Source organism: Seriola aureovittata, chromosome 12 (assembly GCF_021018895.1).
Source record: "Seriola aureovittata isolate HTS-2021-v1 ecotype China chromosome 12, ASM2101889v1, whole genome shotgun sequence".
NCBI classification, from domain to species: domain Eukaryota; kingdom Metazoa; phylum Chordata; class Actinopteri; order Carangiformes; family Carangidae; genus Seriola; species Seriola aureovittata.
In genome coordinates, this window is record NC_079375.1 from 4,092,748 (window position 1) to 4,112,379 (window position 19,632).

A 19,632-nucleotide genomic window follows, 5' to 3' on the forward strand; every position below is an offset into this window, starting at 1 on the left:
GCAGTGATACACCATGTTAAATCTTTTAAAATCAAATCGAGATGCTGTGAAAGTGTTTTCATGCCTACACTCTGCTGTGTTTGCCCTTTTAGTGCGCTTCGTTTGGGCTGATGTGAAAGTTTCACTCCGGTTTGAAGCAGACTCTAGTGCAGCTTGTTTAAGTTGTGAAAGCAAATAGACCTACCACAAAAAAGTTCAACTACTGTTTAGTCTGTCTGCTGAACAGGTAAAAGTGTTTCATGTTACGTTAGCATCCTACTCTTTCTGCAGTTCATTAAGTCCAGGTACATAGCCCCCCACCACATTATACTGCTGAAGAAGTGGCCTCTTTTTCTACCTCTTTGTTATTATTCATTCTATATTCACATTAGAAACATAAATGTGCTGCGTAACCTGATGTTATTAAAATTAGGTTTCCCTACGTGGCTTGTTGGCAGGTCTTTGTTAAAATCCAGTTTGAACAGCATGTCATTTAAATTTCATTCTCCTCAATTTGATACTAGTTGACATTGGACCATTATTTTTTTTATCAAACTATGCCACAAATGGCTGGTTGTTGTTTTCACGCGTTGTTTAAGCTTCTTCCTGTGGTCACTTGAGACCAACTATATTTTTGGATATAATATACTTAATCGCATTGTGGACAAAAAAATGACTTATTTGAATTCTGGCTGAGTTTGACTTCCACTGGGGCTGAGCAAATAACAAAGTATCAAAACCCACATATAGAACCTCCTGCCAATTTAGCCTTGCTCATGTCAGTTAATTTGGTAAATACTTTACCCAATAAGTGCATTTATGAACTGCCCTCTGAAAAAAAATATTACCTTGTGTTCAGTCAAGTGCCTCCGCCTCGTCCAGCTAACGTTAGTCCACGTTCACTGAAAGTGAAGCAGGTGATATGGATGACACAAGTTTAAACACTGAGCTCAGGTTACATCCACACTAATAGGTTTTAGTTTGAAAACATCACTTCTGCTACGTTTATACCTGGCATCCACAGGACTCCTGGGTTTTTGAACTGTTTGGAAACGCTGCCGGACCTGTTTTAGTTTTGAAACTCCACGGTTGCGTTGTAGTCTGGATGAACAGACACTGAGACACCTATCTCGCCTCCTGATTGGGTCGCTATCAGTCACGACTACCAGACAGCGGTGAATGCAATACGGACGGCAACCAAATGTAACACCACCAATTTGTTTAATCACTTGGAGCTAAATCACATTGCTGAATATAAAGAGAGCAAGGATCAAAAAAAGAGAGCGACAGATAAGCACAGAGGTGATCGTTCATTAATCATAATCGAGGTAAAAGTTTGAAATAATAGTGCTGTTGATTTGAAGTCATATCGCCCAGACTTACCTTCCCCCGGAGTAACCCATGCTCATCTCCATTATGCACTCAAGCTACTACAATAGTCCTCCAGTACAGTTTTGATAATAGTACTTACTAAGTGATATTTTTGATGTTGTTGAACTGGACTGCACATATAACAAAACCACAGGGCGTAGTTATGGCAATCCACCAGGGGCAGGTCACAGTGTTAGATAATCAGGACAGCATGACAGCAGCAACCAACAGCACAAAAGAAGACACAGTAATTGCCAGAGAAAACTTTTCAGTTTTTTTCCATTTAGGGTCTAAAGCTTATTAAGAGAAACAGTTCCACAAACTAATCCCAGCAGTGATTCCTTTAGTCTTTCTCGATCACAGTAAGACATTTAAAACTCAATTTTGTCGTCTGCAGTCAATATCTTACCCGATCTGAATCGTCCTCATGCAGCAACCTCCTGCCTGTCTGGCACTAAAGCAAACACTGAGCATTATTTACAGAAAATATCCAGTGCATGTCGGCTGGTCTGTCAGGGAATTCCTCCTGTGTCTGAAGATGGAGAGCTGTTACCTTTTCCATCCCTCGTTCCCTGCCTCGGCTGGGTGATGCTTGGCTCTGCTGTGGGAGGTTTGATAGATGGCGGCCCCCGGTTTTGGCAGCCTTATCTCCGGCCTCGCCAAGCGATCGTCATCTGCCACTTATCAGCCCTACAAACACCCCCCACAAACACTCTGCGGTGGAGGGAAGTGAGGAGGGAGTGGGAGGAAAGAGGATAAGAAAGGGTGGCAAGAAGATAGAAAGAGATAGATGTGAGCAAAGAGCGTGGTGAGGGAGGGCAGAGGATTGGATGGAGGAGAGGAGAGAGGGGAGAAGAAAGGGAGAAGAGGGGAGGGGAGAGATGTGAGTAAATAAGAATACCCTAACCCTAACCCTAACCCAAACCAGGAACCAGCTGATTAAAGAATAAGATAAAAGATAAGAAACCTAACCCAAACCTAACCTGGCACTTCACAGTTTTTATTCCTCTAAACTAAACAATAAAATAGATCATTTGCAAGTGCCATCCAAATCAACCCATATAAGCATTTTCTCATCTGGCTCTGTTATCGTCACGATGACACTGACCATGATCATAAAATGACCATTAGCATTTTTTGATCTGCCACCTCTCTGGTTAAGAATCAATAAAGTTCAGGCACAAAACTTGGTTAAGGTTAACTGTCTAATGATGACTACACCGGCTCGGCGGTGAAAGCAGCATCAGTCCTCAGTGAGAGTGTCTACATAGGATGTGTTGAGGTGCAGTATTGAAAATAGACTTAACGTGTAAAAATGCATATGCATGTTAGATGACTGAAAAACAGTTCTGAAACACCTTCTGTGTTTTAGACATTTTAGAGGTGAAAATAACCCAGTGGTGACAGTAAGTAGAAGTTAGGGTTGGGTTATGCTTAAAAAGAAGTCTTTCATATGACATGTTGTCCACCAACTCTGTCAGCACTCGCTGCTGGGGGAAACAGAGTGAGAGGGAGACACTGTATCGTTGAAATATAGAGATAACTGAACACATTTTCCAGCCAGTCCTCCAACCTGAATAACCTGAATAACCTAAATCGTTCATCCCTACCCTTTGATTTGTTATCATAGCAACAATAATAATCATGTGGTTAAGCCTGGAACAGTCATGGTTTGATTAGGTTTAGGCACAAAAACAACTTGGTTAGGTTTAGGGAACGGTCATGGTTTGTGGTAAAATAATTACTTGGTTAAGGTTAGAGGGAGACATCCAGGTTGTGGTTGTGGCCACGGTTAAAAGAAACAATGACGACAATTAGTTTCAACCATAAACCGAACAGTAGTCTCCCAACTCCTGTCTTTTGTCAACCCTTTCATCTACCTCCACCTCCTGCCAATTCAGACTGTCGCTCTCTATACGTCACCTGACTTCCACGGTCGCCACTATGGGTAGTGACGAGCTGCTGCACAGACGACCTATAGGCTCTTTTCTTTTTAGAGCGGCACAGCCTCACATTTTCAGGCTGTCTCTCCTGGAAGTCGTTCATGCTGTTGCACCTGCTTGTTCTTGTCAAAAGTGACAGAAATAATTGTGTAAAGAATGAAAAAAAGAGAGCTAGAGAGCAGAAATTTAAACCCTGGTTCCTCCACAGCATGATGGTCCGATACAACCCCCCCGCCGATCTGATGTGGTGTGGGTGGAGGTTATCTGACCATCCAACAAGCAGTTCAGATAAAGCAAACTGGCTGCTCAAGGTTGTGAAAACAGTCTTCCATGTCAGAGTCACACAGGTTGTTGAACTTTAGATATTGTACCAAAAACATTCTGTAAGTTTGGTATTCAGCGAGAGGGGAACGTTACAAAACTTGTCACTGGAAATTTGTACATTATTATTTTATTTTCAGAAAAGTTGAAGTCGTGTAACGAAGAATACTTCTGTCATCTGTTAAAGGATATGACACAAGATCTGTTCGTATAGGATATCATACAAACAAGAAGCGCAATGAGAGAACACAAGGAAGAGGGATCGGTAGGGAGATGTGAGAGGAGATACAAGGAAGAAGGAACGGAGGAGACAGATTGATGATGAGAGGAAGATGAAGAGGAGAACTGAGGGGAGAGAAGTAGTGAGTCAGGAGGAAGGGAGAGAAAGGGGAGAGGGTGTAAGAGATGGAGGAGAGAGGGCATAGCGGTGTTGGGGAAAAAGCAGCGGCTGAAGGCAAAATTTGCACAAATCCAGTTTGTCATCACATTTTTGGAGCCAGAACAGGATTTTATTTCATTTCCCCCCCACACATACAGGGGGTCAGTTGCATTTGTGGAGAATGGGCTTTTATGACTCAAGACTCAATTTCTCAAAGGTCACCTCTACTTGGGGAATATTAGTTTTTATGACAATTCCCTCTCAGAAAGAAAATCTCTTTTACACACTTCCCAACTCCCCAAAGAGTGGCTGTGTACCATATAAATGTGGAAGAAGAAAAAATACAGCTGTAGCTGTTTTATATGAGTTTATATTTCATAGTGTGAGTGGTGATCTACTAATGAACGCTTGTATTTTGGAACAGGGCTTTCTGTAGCAGTGCAGCGAGGCATTGGCTGATGCAAGGTCATTAATTGTTGTGGGTGGTTGGGATATGTTTTCCTGCTGGGGTCCCCAGTGTCATATCAGCTTAATGAATTGTTTATGTAAACTAATAGAGGTGTTTAATACCTGCCTTTTAAAATGTGAATGAATCAAACGGAGCAGAAGCGAAGAGCTAAATGTCATCAATTAATGCGGCGAACAGCGTTCAACGCAACAAGGCAAAACAAACACATTATGGTTGCTGTGTAATTGTAATTGGATAATGCCTGAGTTCAACCAAACATCCCCATATGGAAGATGTGGACTCAGTAACCCTAATGGTAACTATATGGAAATAACAAGGTGACGTCATGCTATTGTAGGATGAAAATACAGAATTCATTACTTGAAGAAATGTTGGTTAAATGGCAGAAAAATAATACCTACCTAAAATATTACCTTTATTGTTACATTACAAGTCCCATATTTGACACTTTCCTGTGTTTGATTTGAAGTGTTGATCCATAAGAAGATATATTTTTGGTTTTAAGAACCAAAAACCATCTAGTTGTAGATTTGCATCACAGGTTATTGATTGAAAAATTAACAGAGCTAACTTCCTTTAGCTACGTGATTTAGCATGTTGATATTGGATCAGCTCCTTCTAGTTTGAAGTGAAAATCGTTTTTTGGTCATATGTCATGTTTTTCATCTCCTCTCTTTCTTTTAATTTTTCTCTTCCCTCCTCTTTCTTTTTGTCCCATTCCTTTCTTTCTGTTCTCTTTTCTCCTTGTGTCCTTATCTCCTCTCTCTCTGTCTTAATCTCTTTCCTCTTTATTTCTTTCTTCCTTCCTCCTTCCTACATCATCATTCTTTCTCCCTCACCACCTCCTCCTCCTCCTGCCTCACCCCTTCTTTTTACATCTCTCTCTCCCACCCATCATTTTGTCTCCCCCATCTGTCTGTCACCCTCTCTCCCCCTCTTTTCTCTCAGTCTTCACATCTCTCTCTCTCTTGCTGTCTCTTTCTCTCCTCCCTTAATCATCTCTCGTCCCCCAGGTGGCCCTGGATGCCATTTCGGCCCCCTGCTTTTGAATTTAATTACACATGGCATTGTCTTCATGGACCCCCTCCCTCACCCACACACAACCCAAGCCACTGCTGCCTGTTCATACTGCATCCTAGATTACTGCAGGCAATAACACCCAGGGGTGGGGGGTGGAGGGGGGGTGGGGTACATCAACAAGGAACAGATTGAAGCCTGAAAAGTTGATATCAGAAATCAAATTAATGCAAGTGAGAGTGAAACCATATCTAATTAAGGCGCTTTTGAAAAAACGACAGGCAAATCTCTTTTGACACAAATATTCATGACTCGTGACGTCGATGATGAGATGAAGAGTTCATTTACAAAGAGTTAGACGGGTTTGTATTTTATGGCGTAAAAATCTGGCATTTATTGTCTATGTTGGTATAAAACTCTACAGACTGGAGCCCAACATGACACAGCTTTGTAGCAGCAGGTGTGACTACGTCTGATGTTTTACTGGGGGTGCTCATGTTATTTCATCTACAGTGATCCTGCAGAACATGCAGCCTGTTATAGTTAAGCACATTTGTTAAATTTGCAGTATATTTTCCTCTACTCCCTTTAAAACTTATTTCCTTATTTTTAATTTCTTGTCTCATATTCAGTTTGTCAAAAGTTTGCATTCACATTAAGGTAATTTGACAGTTTTTTTTTTTTCATGCTGAAACTAAGCCACTATCTAATAACTCCTCTTGCTTTAGTTTTTTTTCATTTAGCTGCAACATTTTTTCTGTGTCCTTTTTAGTTGAGAAGTTGCAACCTTTTCTTTTCTTGTTGTTTTTTTTATCATCTGTGAGACGTTCAGTGATGGTTTGGGGCACCGATCAGGCCTTGCAGGGACAGAGTAAAACCAGCCAGCGATATATTTTGATTTGCCCAGGGATCGTCGCTCTCATGATCCAACTAATGTGATTACATCCCTGTACTGTGTCACTGCAGTGATGGTGCCGCGCCGCTCTCGCTGCCTTTAGTTTTGAAAGATGGCTGTTGTTTTCTTCTCATTATACGACTCCTGAAATGTACCCGGGAGGGTGAGTGAGAGGTATGGACGTTGGGTGGGTGGGGGGTGGTTAGTGGTTGAAATAACGACCTCTCGGTGCTGCGAAAGCATCTATTCTGTTGGTCTGGGGACTGGAGGAGCCAGCCTGGGCCTTTCCCTTTTGTCAACGGTGAAAAATGAAGCATTTCTGAATCCCCGGCACTCGCTGTGTTTCCCTCTAGGCGCCTCAGATACATTGAGTTAACATAAAGCAAAATTCAGGACAGGGGCAGCTTGGTTGACAAATGAAGCGCCTCTGTGTGTTTTGGAGGGAAAATAAAGGGGCCCCTTTTGTAGAAATGAGATTTGGTCCTCGTTACTTCCTTCAGGCCCAATTTTTTTCCCCGCAGTTCAAATGTATCTGAGAGGTACAATGGAAGATGGAATATTCTGGAAATGGAAAAAATAGAATAATCTGAGTATAGATCATTTCCCCTCAGTTCACTCTCAGTCTGCAGTCCATTGCTGCTTCATTCCCATTTTGTCACATTACGGCTTATTTTCACACCGTGCTGCCAGTCAGGCTAAAAGAAAAGTCGCCAGTCGGTCTGATCACGACACCCAGCCCATTGCAGCTTCTTAAAAATGGATCCAATTTGGGTTTTGGAGAGAAAGCTCGCTGGGGTACAAATGAGGCACCTCGGCTCGCCTGCTCATGAGCAGTGCTCTCATCCGACTTGGACTCATTTGTAGTCTGCAGGAGAGGAGAGCAATGGATGGTCCGGGTAGCTTTTGGCTACATACGGGAGAGAGGCCGCAGTGCCGCGGTGTTGGGAGGTCCAAAGACTTGTCGGCTAATTAGAGGGAGCTCACCGCCTGTGATGTAGTCACGCTCGCTGGCCGCGTGGCAAGTCACTCCGGGGAACCAGACGGGCGCCCGTGTTGCTACAGAGTTTTCTGATTCCCTCCCAATGAAAATCATGTTGAACGCTTTCATGTTTGTTTGTGTTTGGGTATATCAGGCTTTTTACTCTGATTCAGTATCAGGAATTAAACGTGTGTATGTAGGTGTGTGTGTGGGGGGGGGGGGGGGGGGTGAGACTGTCAATTAGGCTTTCCTGCAGATGCAACTCAAATAGGTTTTGTCTCACCAATTACCAAAGGCACTTTAGGTAACAAAGTCTTTAGTTGTTTCACTGAGTTCGGTCCCAAAGTTGCCCGTTGTTTACCATCTCCGCCTGTGTTTCATTTGAACCTGATTAATCCTTTAAATTTTGGGGAAATCAATGCATTGGCACCACTACAGCGTTCATTCAGAGTAAGTGACAATAGCCACAGTTTCAAAGAAATGGCACTAACAAAAGGATTGGCAGCATCAGATTGAAACAAATAAAACTGATTTTATCTTTAAAATGAAAAGCTGCAATAATGTATTATTTACTTTGAGAGGACAGAGCTTATGGCTCCAGAGGCAGCAAAACAAACTTCTGAACAATCCACCTCCTCCTCCTCATCACTCCCAAAATGAAGCTTTCTCAGATCGAGATGTGATGTCTGACAAAGAAAAAAAAGGTCTGTATTTATGGGAAGCATGACAGCAGCTTAAAACTACCTTCTTCACATTTAAAAAAAAAAAGATGAAATGATTGGTGATTGCGGTCGTTTCCCTGGTGAAGCACAAGCAGTGGTGGAATGTGATCTGCCTAAATTTTGTCTATTGGCAGGTTTGTCAGGTACACTGCATTGCAGTGTTGTTACAGTAATTACTGCCTCACCAGAAAATCTAGCACTGAAAGCTCACACAGAGCGAAACAACTGTGCTCTAGAGACCAGACAAAGGTCGACGTCACACCAGCGTGTGGAACAGCAATGGTTTGGATGGAAATCTCTTGATTTCAGTGGAATCAGTGGATTCGCCATGAGTAAATTCACTAAACTAGCTACAACTAATGGTACATCAGCCATTGGAATACCAGCACCTCTGAGCACCATGAAGAGTCACTGTCTTGTAATTTAGGGCAGTGCAAGGGATGCAGTTTGTTTTGTTCAAGCAATAACAGTTGTAGTAATCTAGTAAGGTGTCGTTAACATCAAGTAACCAGCGAGAAGTGAAGTGATAAAGAGTAATGTGGCTCCAACCTTTACAGAACTTTATAAAGTTGTGTTACTGCAAGTAAAAGTAAATCAATTAATGCACTTTCCAAACGTAAATCACCTACAGCTGCTGTGCTCCTCTCTGAGCCAAACCTTTGACAAGTGACTGAGAACACCTGAGAGGTCAGTGCGCTGAGGAGTCTGAAGACCCAACGAGAAGCAACAGACACCTCCGTCAGACACGTGTAACACGGAACCAGAAGTCCATTCAGATGCTGCTCAGTGAACTTATGAAGAGGCGCCGCTGACAAACCAATTCAGCCACTTCAGCCCCTATTTCTCACTGAAGGGAGCTGAGCCTGCAGTCGCTGCCTGCTGACAGCACTATTAAGACATGTCAGCCCACTTGGCTATTGCCGAGTGGTGCCGGCAAGGTGTTCATATGTCTCTGTCTGGGGCCTGGACATCGACCAGTCAGCCCCTACAGTAACTCTTCACTGTGGCTTTATCACAGTGTAAGCAACCTAGATGTGTCTATTTTTCATACTAAATGAATACTTACCTTCACATAACACACTTGAAAGGCAACACACAATAACCAAGATACAATTAAAGGTTCCATTTGTATAAAGGTAGTTTGGATGTGTTCTCTGATTATAAAGCAGGTCTAAGTTCTATATTAATGAAATGCACACAGCCTGTATTGAGAAACTGAGCCTTAAAACGACCCGTCAGGACTTCTGGAACTTTGTGATGTCACAACAAAGCAGTCACTGCTCTCAGCCATGCCCCAAGCCCCGCCCACCTGGACCAACCATCCAACCTTGCAGGATTTGGAGTGTTCACCTGAAATATGCTATATTTTTATTAAATCACTCAGAAAACAGTCAGCCAATCAGAAGAGAGGCTCAGAGCCTCCTCGCTTCTGATTGGCTGACCGACCTGTTATTACTGGAGCTCAAGAGAAAAACCTGAGAGAGGAGATGTAAAACTACACTGAGATAGTTTTTGGTTCTTAAAACCACTAATATATCTTCTTATGGATCAACACTTCAACTAAAATAGGGGATCTTTAACAGTTGTACCTTAAGTGTTTCTATTTTGTAGGTATTAGAGAGGTTTCACCTCAAATAGAGTATTTTTTTGCCTGTTGGTGAATGATGTGGTTTTCCTTGTTGTACATTGTCATTTAAACAATGGTGTTTAATGGTCAAGGTCTGTGGCTACACAACAAATAGCATAAATTGACTGGCAAATTAAGCTCTGACAGAGTGAAAGACTAATTATAAGGCTGTTGGTGAATTAGGACTTCAGCAGAGTCAAGGCTTGCAATTTGCATATCCTTCATCTGCCTGGTGTGTCAACAAAGGAGACTCGCTCTCTGTCTCCACACCGTTGTATTCAGATGCAAAGCAAAGTGAATGTAATTATGTAGCCTTTTTTTTTTTTTTTTAAATTTCATAACATTTTGTTCTGGCTTTAATATGTGCTACACCATGAATTTCAATTGTAGCCCTCCATTTGTTTCCCCTTTAAGATGATGAAAAAAATGAGCTCTATGCAGGGTTTAATTCTATTTGTGTGGAAATTTGTCGTAATATTTGCCTGGCGGCAGGTCAGGTTAAAAATTCATATTTCATAAAGTGAAGATATGCTACAGTAATAGCTCATTTGGTTCTGGAACGGCAGTGTTTATTGTCGAGCCCTGTGGAGGTGTTGTTGGCATAATTTAGAAAACATTTGTGTATGGCAAGTGCTCACGTGATAACCTCAATGACATCGCCACCTTCACCCTCCACCTGTCTGCTAAAATCCAAAGTTCAGTGGTACCGCAATTCAAAGGATAGTGAGGCTACAAGTGAGGTGGATTTAGAAATGTTAGAGTGGGAAGAAAGAGCAGAAATTCACCAGTGGATGAAAATGTAAGAGAAAATATCTTCCTTACAGACCTTTCACCAAAGCTTGATAAAAGAGTTGAAATCGCTCTCACCAGCCAATTTGACCATTTAACAACTGTACAGTTTGACCACCTGGATCATTTTTCTCTGTGGTAGTGCTCACATGATAACTTCAAAGATAAAACTGTTTTCACCTCCTGTTTGCTAAAATCCAAATTTCAGTGTATGTGGTCAGTCTTGCTTAAAAGATAGTTGTACTGTAATATCCATATAGTAACATTAAGTCATAAACAATACAGCCATGCTAGCTGCTCTGGTAGACTGTACTTTAGATTTGAGCTAAATGCTAACATCCAGGTGTAGTGCTATTTAAATTCTGGAGCACACACAGTTAAGCTGTGGCTCGTTTTGAAGGTTATGTAACCATAAGCTAAGCTAATAGGCTACGCTATGAAAACGTAGCTAAGCTAGCTTTCATTTCCAGCAGCACTGTGGAAGCTGCACAAGTCCAACTTTAACAGACTGACTTTATCTGTGATGCATTTGCAAAGAAACATGACAAAGAAACTGTCAGAAGAGTGAATAATGAATGAAAGGATGTTTTCTGTCTTTTCATCTTTACTAATGAACAATTTAATTAACTCAAACTCAAAGGCTAACTGGCAGCTACCGTCAACTTCTAAGGTGGAATGTTTTCTTGCGTGTTACTGAATGCATGATTGATGTTCGGAAATCAATCAATACACCTTAAATGTCAGTATGACAACTGTGACCGTTTCATTTGTTTTTATTAGCTCTCTATATGATTGACGACATGACGGTTTAGTGAAGATCAGATCTTCAAATGCTTAAAAATGTATAGAAATTTCCAACCACACTACTTCTATGCTAACATCGCCATACTAACAGGCCCGCAAATACAATACTACCATGCTGGTCAGATGCTTTAGCATGGTTAGGTGTTTTCTATAGTCAAGATCATAGTTTGGCGTGTTAGCATGATGAGATTAGCCCATTAGCACCGAATAAAAAGTACAGATGAGGCTGATGGGAATATAATTAGACAAATTCAAAATGTGACTTCACGGTGTCAGATGAAAAGTGAAGGGATCTCACTCAATGTCATACTCAAACTTCATGACAAGACATTTCCATAGATGATTGCAAACTTTGACAGAGTGCTGTCAGGTGTTAATGTAGAAGTCCTCATACCTACCTGCCATCCAAAACAGTGAATGCTTTGCAGATCTCGTGCCCACAATCAGGAGGACAAGGACACTTAACCACTGGCTACTTCAGATCTCCATAACTTGAAACTGCTTTCTCTTGCTGCCTCTTGTAGCCTCCAGAGTCATTAGTGTAAAAATAAGTAATGTATTGATGAATTAATTTCTGTTCTGATTTTGAAGGACTTGGAAAAAAAACATTAATGATAATAACAATATGAAAAAATGTTGCTGATATGTTCCTGAACCTAGTGACAGTTGGAAATTTTAGATTCAGTTTTTTTTTTTTTTTCCAGTTACCTTTACCTTTCACAAACATTTAAAACAAACTGCATTCCCGAGGTCTTTGGATGAATGAGGTTCTGGTTCTGCTGTGTATACATTGTGTGTTTAAAGTTCAGGAGAAAGGAGGAAGCATTGATTTTCTGTGGATCAGTCAAGCGCAGAGTTTAAATGCTGGTTTGGTGGAATTTGTGCCATTGATTAATGGTAGCTACTGTACACACATGGTTGCATACTGCACATTATTGTGAGCACCAGGAATTAATCAAATCTTAAAGTTTATCCAGTTTAAAGTGCATGATACAAGATGTTGAAGAGGAAAGTTGTTGCTCTTCCTTCTGCTAAGCTTATCAACTAATTTTAATTTGATTGTCTATTTTGTTCTATATAGATTAATGTTTGCTTTTAAACTGACCTGATTCAGCTTCAGGGCTGAGTTTCCTGTGTTTGTTCCTATAGATACAAGATGAGAAAATGTCTGAGATTATTTTCTCTTTTTTTTTTCAGTTCATTGATGATTGTTGTTTCCTCTGTGTTCTTTTTCTCACTGTAGTTCAGCAGAAAGCGGCTTTGGAGAAAGAAGCCAAGCTCAGCATCCTGGAGGCTGGAGTCGCCGATGTGAGTACAGTTTAAACTTTTCACAGTTTGAATCAAAGTTTCAGGTGATCACAAAAATATGGTATGAGTCTGCATCCCCAATATTTATTAAAACAGAATGAGAATCACCTTACACTATGCAGCAAAAACATGTGGAGACTCAAAGAAAGTGTGTCATGTGCCTTGGGAGCGTCTTCCTTCTACTTTGCCTTCAAGCACAAAGCGTTCCCGTGTGTCATCAGTTCTTGAGATGTTTCCAGAAGGATTGGTTTCATGCCAGTCTTTTTTAGGATGAAATCATTAGATTTCTTTTCACTGTGTGGTATACCGAGAATCCGTCTGTATGACCATCAACTTTTGTTCATCAGTTATTTTACGGCTCAACGTGTCACAGCCATACGAGGCTACTGGCCCGGCAACACTATTGAAAAGGCGTGTCTTGGTGCAAGTGCTCACAGATCTGTCTCTCCAAATGTTCCAGAACTTGGTAGTGCTATTGCCTTTGCCTTATTTCCGTGTTGTTTGGGTCATTTAGTTCTGAAACAAAGAGGACACTTGCTCAATCTTGTCATTGCCGATGTAGATGTCAGCTTGAACTGCAGTTTTTCTTACCCCATTCCAAAACCATGGGCATTAATGTGTTGCTATGACAGCCTCCACTCCTCTGGGAAGGCTTCCCCCAAGATTTTGGAACCTGGCTGCAGGGATTTGCTGCCATTCAGCTAGAAAAGCATTAGTGAGGTCCAACATGAATGTTGGGTGATGAAGCCTGGCTCCCAGAGGTGCTGGATGAGGTCAGTGTTCTGTTCAGCCAAGTTACATTCTTCCACACCAAATTTGTTAAAATCATGTTGTTATGTAGCTGGCTTTGTGCAGAGGCATTATCATGTTTAAACAGACAAGCACCTTCCCCAAACTGCTTCCACAAAGTTGGAAGAACACTGTTGCCTAAAATACCATTTGTAATCTGTGTGTTTAAGATTTCCCGTTGCAGTAATTAAGGGTCTTAGACCAGACCATGAAAAACAGCCACATACCCAAAGTGCATAGTAGTCTCTGGATAGGGGTGTCTAAGCCCTCGTATCTTACATTCCTCACTTTTTTATTTACGTAATCAAATTTTTTTGACTTACTGAAGAACCAGAATCCGTTCACTGTCCTTTCCTATCTTTCTTTTTCTCACTGTTTGTCTCTAAGTGTGTGTAGAACATCCTTTATAATTGTAATTGTGTAAAAAAAAAAAAAGCAGCATCTTAACAAAAATATATAACAGCTAAAATTCTTAACGTTTGACGCCTACTCCATCCCTGCCACCTCTCTCCGTCTCTCTCCCTCCTTTGGTTTTCATCTCTCAGCATTGCTATTCTACACCATCTCTCTGGTAAATAGGCTGCTGAGCGTCTGCACTCGCCTATTGATTCAAGAGTTAGTCTGTACCGATGACGGCACGCCATTCACAATGCTTATCAAAGTGGCAGCAGTGAGGTCTGAGAGAGAAACGGTTGGAAAAGGGTGGCGGAGGGAAGTGAGGAGAATGAAGGAGAGAGAAGTTGCGAGGGTGGAATGGAGGGTCTATCAAGGTGATCGATACCTCAGCTGCAAACAGGAGCAAAATATGGCCAATCGAACCTTTGTTGTAAGAGAGAGAGAGAGAGGGGCAGAGAAAATCCCTCCATCACAGGCTGCCAGATAGAGGAAAAGCAAAAACCAGTCTGAGAGTCTCAACCTGCAACATCCATCATCACCCCATACAGTGTTTATTATACTTTTATCATACACTGTAAAATAAGAATATTAGCATACTACATCACTGCTGACAGGTCAAAAATACAAAAAAAGAAGAAAAGTTAGTTTCTCATGACTGTAGAGGAGACGATTTGTTTTAGTCCAAGCTCGACTCCGCGAGGAAATTCTGAGCTGGCCTGCAGCTGTGAGTGTTGGGTTTATTTGGCAGGCGGACAAATGAATTCTCATTTTGTCATCGATGCCCGTGTATATCTGAAACGAAGATAACCTGAAAATTTATTGATCCCTGTGGGGAAATTATGTTGTTGCAGCAGCAAAGGTAATGGGGAAAAATAGCATGCCATGAAACCAATAACGACAACACAGTCAAACAGTAAAACAGAATATAAATTACTGTGGGCTTGACAGTCCAGCATGCTAAGTGCAACAGATAAATAGGAATTACATGGGGAGGGTATGTCAACTTAAACACAAATATAAGGAGTTTAAAATGCCCTGGTTCATTTTCAAGGATTTTAGAAATCCATTCTCTCATTCACAACCCCTTACATAATGAGCAGTCTATATTTTACTCTGTAGAGAACAGTAAATAAAGATTTCTGACACTTACTAATCACCATTATTCTGTGGCATCACTGACTGGCTGGCACCACTTTTTTCCATTATTGAATTATTGAGGAAACTTTGTAGTGGGTTACACACTCAGAGAAACTCAAATAAAATTACATATTAGTACATATGGAATAAAAATAGTGCACTTCGTCTTTTCAAACATTGGCTTGTTGTTTATTTATGGATGTGTTTTGGAAAGTACGAAGTAGGTTTCAACAATCTGAAGGTCATCAAACTCACAACATATAAAATGACGATGGGAGGTTTCAGTTCAAGTAGTGAAACAAAGATGGACACCTTCTCGCAGGAGTGCAGATAATGGCTCAGAAAGATTTTAGAGAGACCGTCCTGTAACTGAAAGTGTGACCCCTCTCAGCAGCTAGAGCGACCATCCACCAGCTGTACAGCATGAATCTGAACTCCATGTTTCACTTCACATTCTGGAGGAAAACGGATAACCTTTCATATCATAGGTCAAATAGAAAAATGTCATCATGTTGAATTACTGAGGCCACAGTTTTGATATTTTTGTGGACAATTTGCTGTTGGAGGGAGATCTCAAAGAATCTGAGAAGCAACAAGGATAAAAAACATTCTTGAGGATTAAAAATTGGTGAGGTCAATAGTAAAAGTAGATTTGCACATTAGTAGGAAGCTAAGGTCCATGACAGATGATGTATCAGCCAGTGATGGTTCAGCATGAATTAAAGGTCCTCAAGGGTCCAAGTATTTGTGTCTGAACCCAAAAAGACCTGGAAATGTAGAACCAAACCAGACCAATCTATTACTTGAACGTTGTGAACCGGATCCATTTAGAACCGAGGAATGCCAGACTCAAACCCGAACCGGACTCATCTGTTATTTGAAAGCTGGTCCTGGACCCATGCAGAATTTGCAGATTGCCAAAACAAAACTAATAAAGTTAGTAGCCTTTTCTCCTGCGCTTGGCTATGATGGGTATGATCCATCCTCCTTGCCAAGAAAATACAGCCATGATCAGCACTGGTATTACTCATAATGTTAAACAGACCCGGGACAATAGCACAGAACACGACCCAGACCTGTTTGATTGTAGGAGACGTGGACTGTAGGGAATGTGGATCTGAAGTCCTAGGTGGTCTGTGGACCCGTGAAGACCTCTAGCATGAATTAAACAACTGATGCTAGTTTATCTCATGCAAGTGCAACTTACATTGCAGTGGATCAGTTAAGCTTCATTGACAACAGAAAATTCGTTTTTTAATGCCAAGAGCTACATTACATAGAGAAAATAACTCTCCACAAATACAAAATATCCTTTAAGAGTCCAGTGACAGCTGTAAATCTGCAGCCAGGCCACTGACCCTCTGACGGCATCACTCTTACTTTGTGTTTTATTTTTGTATTCAATTTTTTCATTGATGATGTAGATGATGGTGAGTGACCAGGCAGATTAGTAGGCATCAGGGAGTCTTTCAGGTTCAGTCACTCCAGCAGCCAAAGTGTCATCCTTCAATAGGCTTCATGTCCACTCCACTTGTCTCTGAGTGAATCAGCACATCTCCTGCTGTTCATTCTTCGTGGGCCATTCGTGATTCGTGACCATATTCCTCAATTTCTCACGTATCGTGTTTCTGAAAAATTGAGGCAGTAATTTGCCTTTTCTCGTTGCTGCTTTTTTCGTTCTTTGAAATTCAGGACAGCAAATGCATTGAAGCTCCAGTAAGCATATTGATGTGATGCGTTTGGTGGAGATATCTGCCTTTCGAACTCTAAGTGCAGGCAATTTACTAAATAAAGGACAGACTTGAGTGAATCCGGGAAAATGCAAAAAAAAAAAAAAACCCCAAAAAACCAAATACAAAAACACAGTGATAGCAGGATGTGTTAGATAGTTAGCGAGATATCTGAAAACAGTTTGGGACGTGATTTGTCAGAGAGATATTTACTGGTCTAGAAACCAGTTAATTCAATGTAAGTTTTAAAAATCTGCTCAGCACCCGTTCAAGACTAGCATTTAAAAAGAAGCAAAGAGGTGGATTTGACAGCAACTGACAAGTACAGCTGTCAATACAACGCGCAGCAGACTGTTGAGTTGTCTGCCCCGTGTAATCTGTATTTCATTTTCTCAAACACTGTTGTAAATTGTAGTCACGCTCATGCATAGTCTTCCTCCTTCCTGTTCAGGATGGCAGCGTTACGTCTTCAACGTGCCACAAAGAGCTGCGTTTCTTTGTGCTCTGGATGAAATCTACACATTTTCCATCAAAAAAGCAACATGTTATCCTGTAAATAATTCTATGTTCAAGGAATGTCAAAGAGACGTTCTTATACTTGAAAAGGGAATATAGTTCGGTGTCAGTACAACCTTTATGCCTTTTCCAAAAACGTATGAGCCTTTCACCTCTCATGTCAAAATCATGCGCTCTGTTTGTCCTGCTGCCCCCCCGACCTCTTCTTTAGTGGTATAACTCATTTCTGCTTTTAGAAGTTTTATTACAGAAATTGTTTGAAACCCATGAAGAAAACAGTCATACACTCTGTGTTATTTATGGATAGAATTATAGTGAAAATAAATCATTTCCCTTTTTTTTGCTGGGGACCTCCAGGAACCCCTTCCAGGACGCCTGGAGGTCCCCGGTCCCAACTTTGAGAACCACTGGTATAACTGAACTTCCTCTGGCGGTCCCGTCATGTCCGTCAATAGTTGCATGACCATTAGAGGGCGCTTTTCAGGAAAACGTAAATATTAGTTATTTCACATATTTGAACAAACAACAAACACTGCATTCAGCAAACTCTGAATTGAGTAAATGTGGAAGGGACACCGAGGGACTGGGGTTTGAGTTACTGAACTGAGGGAACAGTTCATCAGCTACAGGTATATATAATACAGGTATTCTTCTCACCAGACTTTTCACCAACTGTACACTACAGCATTAACACTTTTACTATCTGTTTCATTACAAAACCTATGATGAAGGATTTGACCACACATTAAAGTTATACATGCACCACTTTCTTAGGTACTTGTAAAATAGTGCAATAATACAACAGCTCTGCCATGAATTCTTCTTTTACAAAGCTTGACACTGTCAGAAAGGTAATAATTCTTCTTCATGTTTATTATTGGGTTGGTATTAGCATTATATTGAAAGGCGTTTTTAATATTTTGTCAGACAAAATATTTGAAAGTACTTTGCACTCCAGTACAACACCGCCACCCACGATCACATTTCAGACAGTGTCAGCAAAAACTGAAAATGTACAAGCTCCGTTAAAGTTCATGGCAGAGCTAGGTTAGATTGTACCTCATAAAGAGGCCTGTGATTGTGACATTAAATGACATTAAATGATACACAGTCTATTTCTGGCACAGCAGTGCATTGGTAGGATCAGGAGATAAAGATGCTTTTTATTTTTTATTTTTTGGTTCCATTGTTTGCACAGTGACTTCTCGGTGGCTTTGATAGATTACAAGCCTTCATTAAAATCTCAAACATCCTCATTTAAGTTTTTTATTAAGGTTCACACGACACGCTGCTGCTTGTTAAATGACTTCAGACTCTCTTCATTTTCCTCTGGGCTGACCACTGTTACCTCACGTGGCTTCGCGATTGAACACAGCCTCGCAGAGGCCACGGAAAACTCACCACAGTTGTTTCCACGCTGAGACTTGAGTCCAATTAAGAGAATGTGTGTGTGTTGGGAGGGAGGTAGGAGATAAGGTTGCCGTGGCAGCAACCAGATTATAATTGTCCTGGAGTGGCACTAATCCCCCTCCACCCTGACCAGCTCTCTTTGTTCACCGCAAATCAAGGCGCATCCAATCTGTCTGTCGGAAAGAGCGATTTCACAAATAGAGGGAGGCAGGGAGGTGGGAGGGAGCTAATGAAACAAAAAAAAAACAAAAAAAAAGGGAAGAAAACACACAGAAGATCGCCCCTTTCCATCACCACTTAAAAAACTCACTACATAAAAATACAGACAGGCATGAACACTCACATTTACACAAAAACACACACAGGCGAGTGGCTTCAGATCGTTTCTAGTATTGAAAATTACAGCAGCTAAATTAACTGATTTGAACTGTGGCAGAGTGAAATCAACCGCTGCAAGTTTTTGGTTGGTTGAACTTTTCTTTTCAGGTCCCTGTTTTTACAGGTGAAAGTCAGTTCAGAAGAGTACTTCAGTAGTGTCTCTGCCTCGGCTTGGAGATTGCAAAAGGTTTTTCAGAAAGCTAGCTTTACACACTTGGGACGCTGAGCTTGAACCATACTATGGACCAAAAGTCAGGATTTCTCAGTCCCTCCAGAAAGTCGCAATCGCAATAATTGACGCAAATCCAACCGTTCTGCCAACTGATCACAGCAAGCTTTCTGCACATTTGATCAAAAATCATCATAGTTTCCCCCAAGTTGAACCAATCAAAACCTTAATGTACTTCACCAAACTCACTTCCTTGTTTCTGGTTTTGAAGCATGTTGTGAAGCTGCAGACAAGTGACATGAACGTCTCACATTTACCAACAAACATTACTGTTAAAGACCGTGTAAAGCAATTCAAAAATGTTTGCACAAAAACAGAGTTAAATAGTTTTGTACTGCGTCGAACGTTGTGGTGGAACCGTAGGCGTAGAGCTTATAAATTCATAAATTCATGAGGTTATTATAAAGATCAGCTGTAACTGTGATTAAGTCGGAGCAGAGGAGC

At 41.1% G+C, this 19,632-nt stretch overlaps 1 protein-coding gene across 1 annotated transcript in view; it reads left to right on the top strand.

Annotated features, from left to right (window-relative positions):
* The window catches only part of LOC130179228 (receptor-type tyrosine-protein phosphatase N2-like), a 231,040-nt gene that overhangs the window by 118,450 nt on the left and 92,958 nt on the right, over positions 1 to 19,632 (top strand). The window contains exon 12 of the mRNA XM_056392074.1: positions 12,539 to 12,603. Coding sequence (XP_056248049.1) covers positions 12,539 to 12,603 — 65 coding nt within the window. The remainder of the gene's footprint in view (positions 1 to 12,538; positions 12,604 to 19,632) is intronic.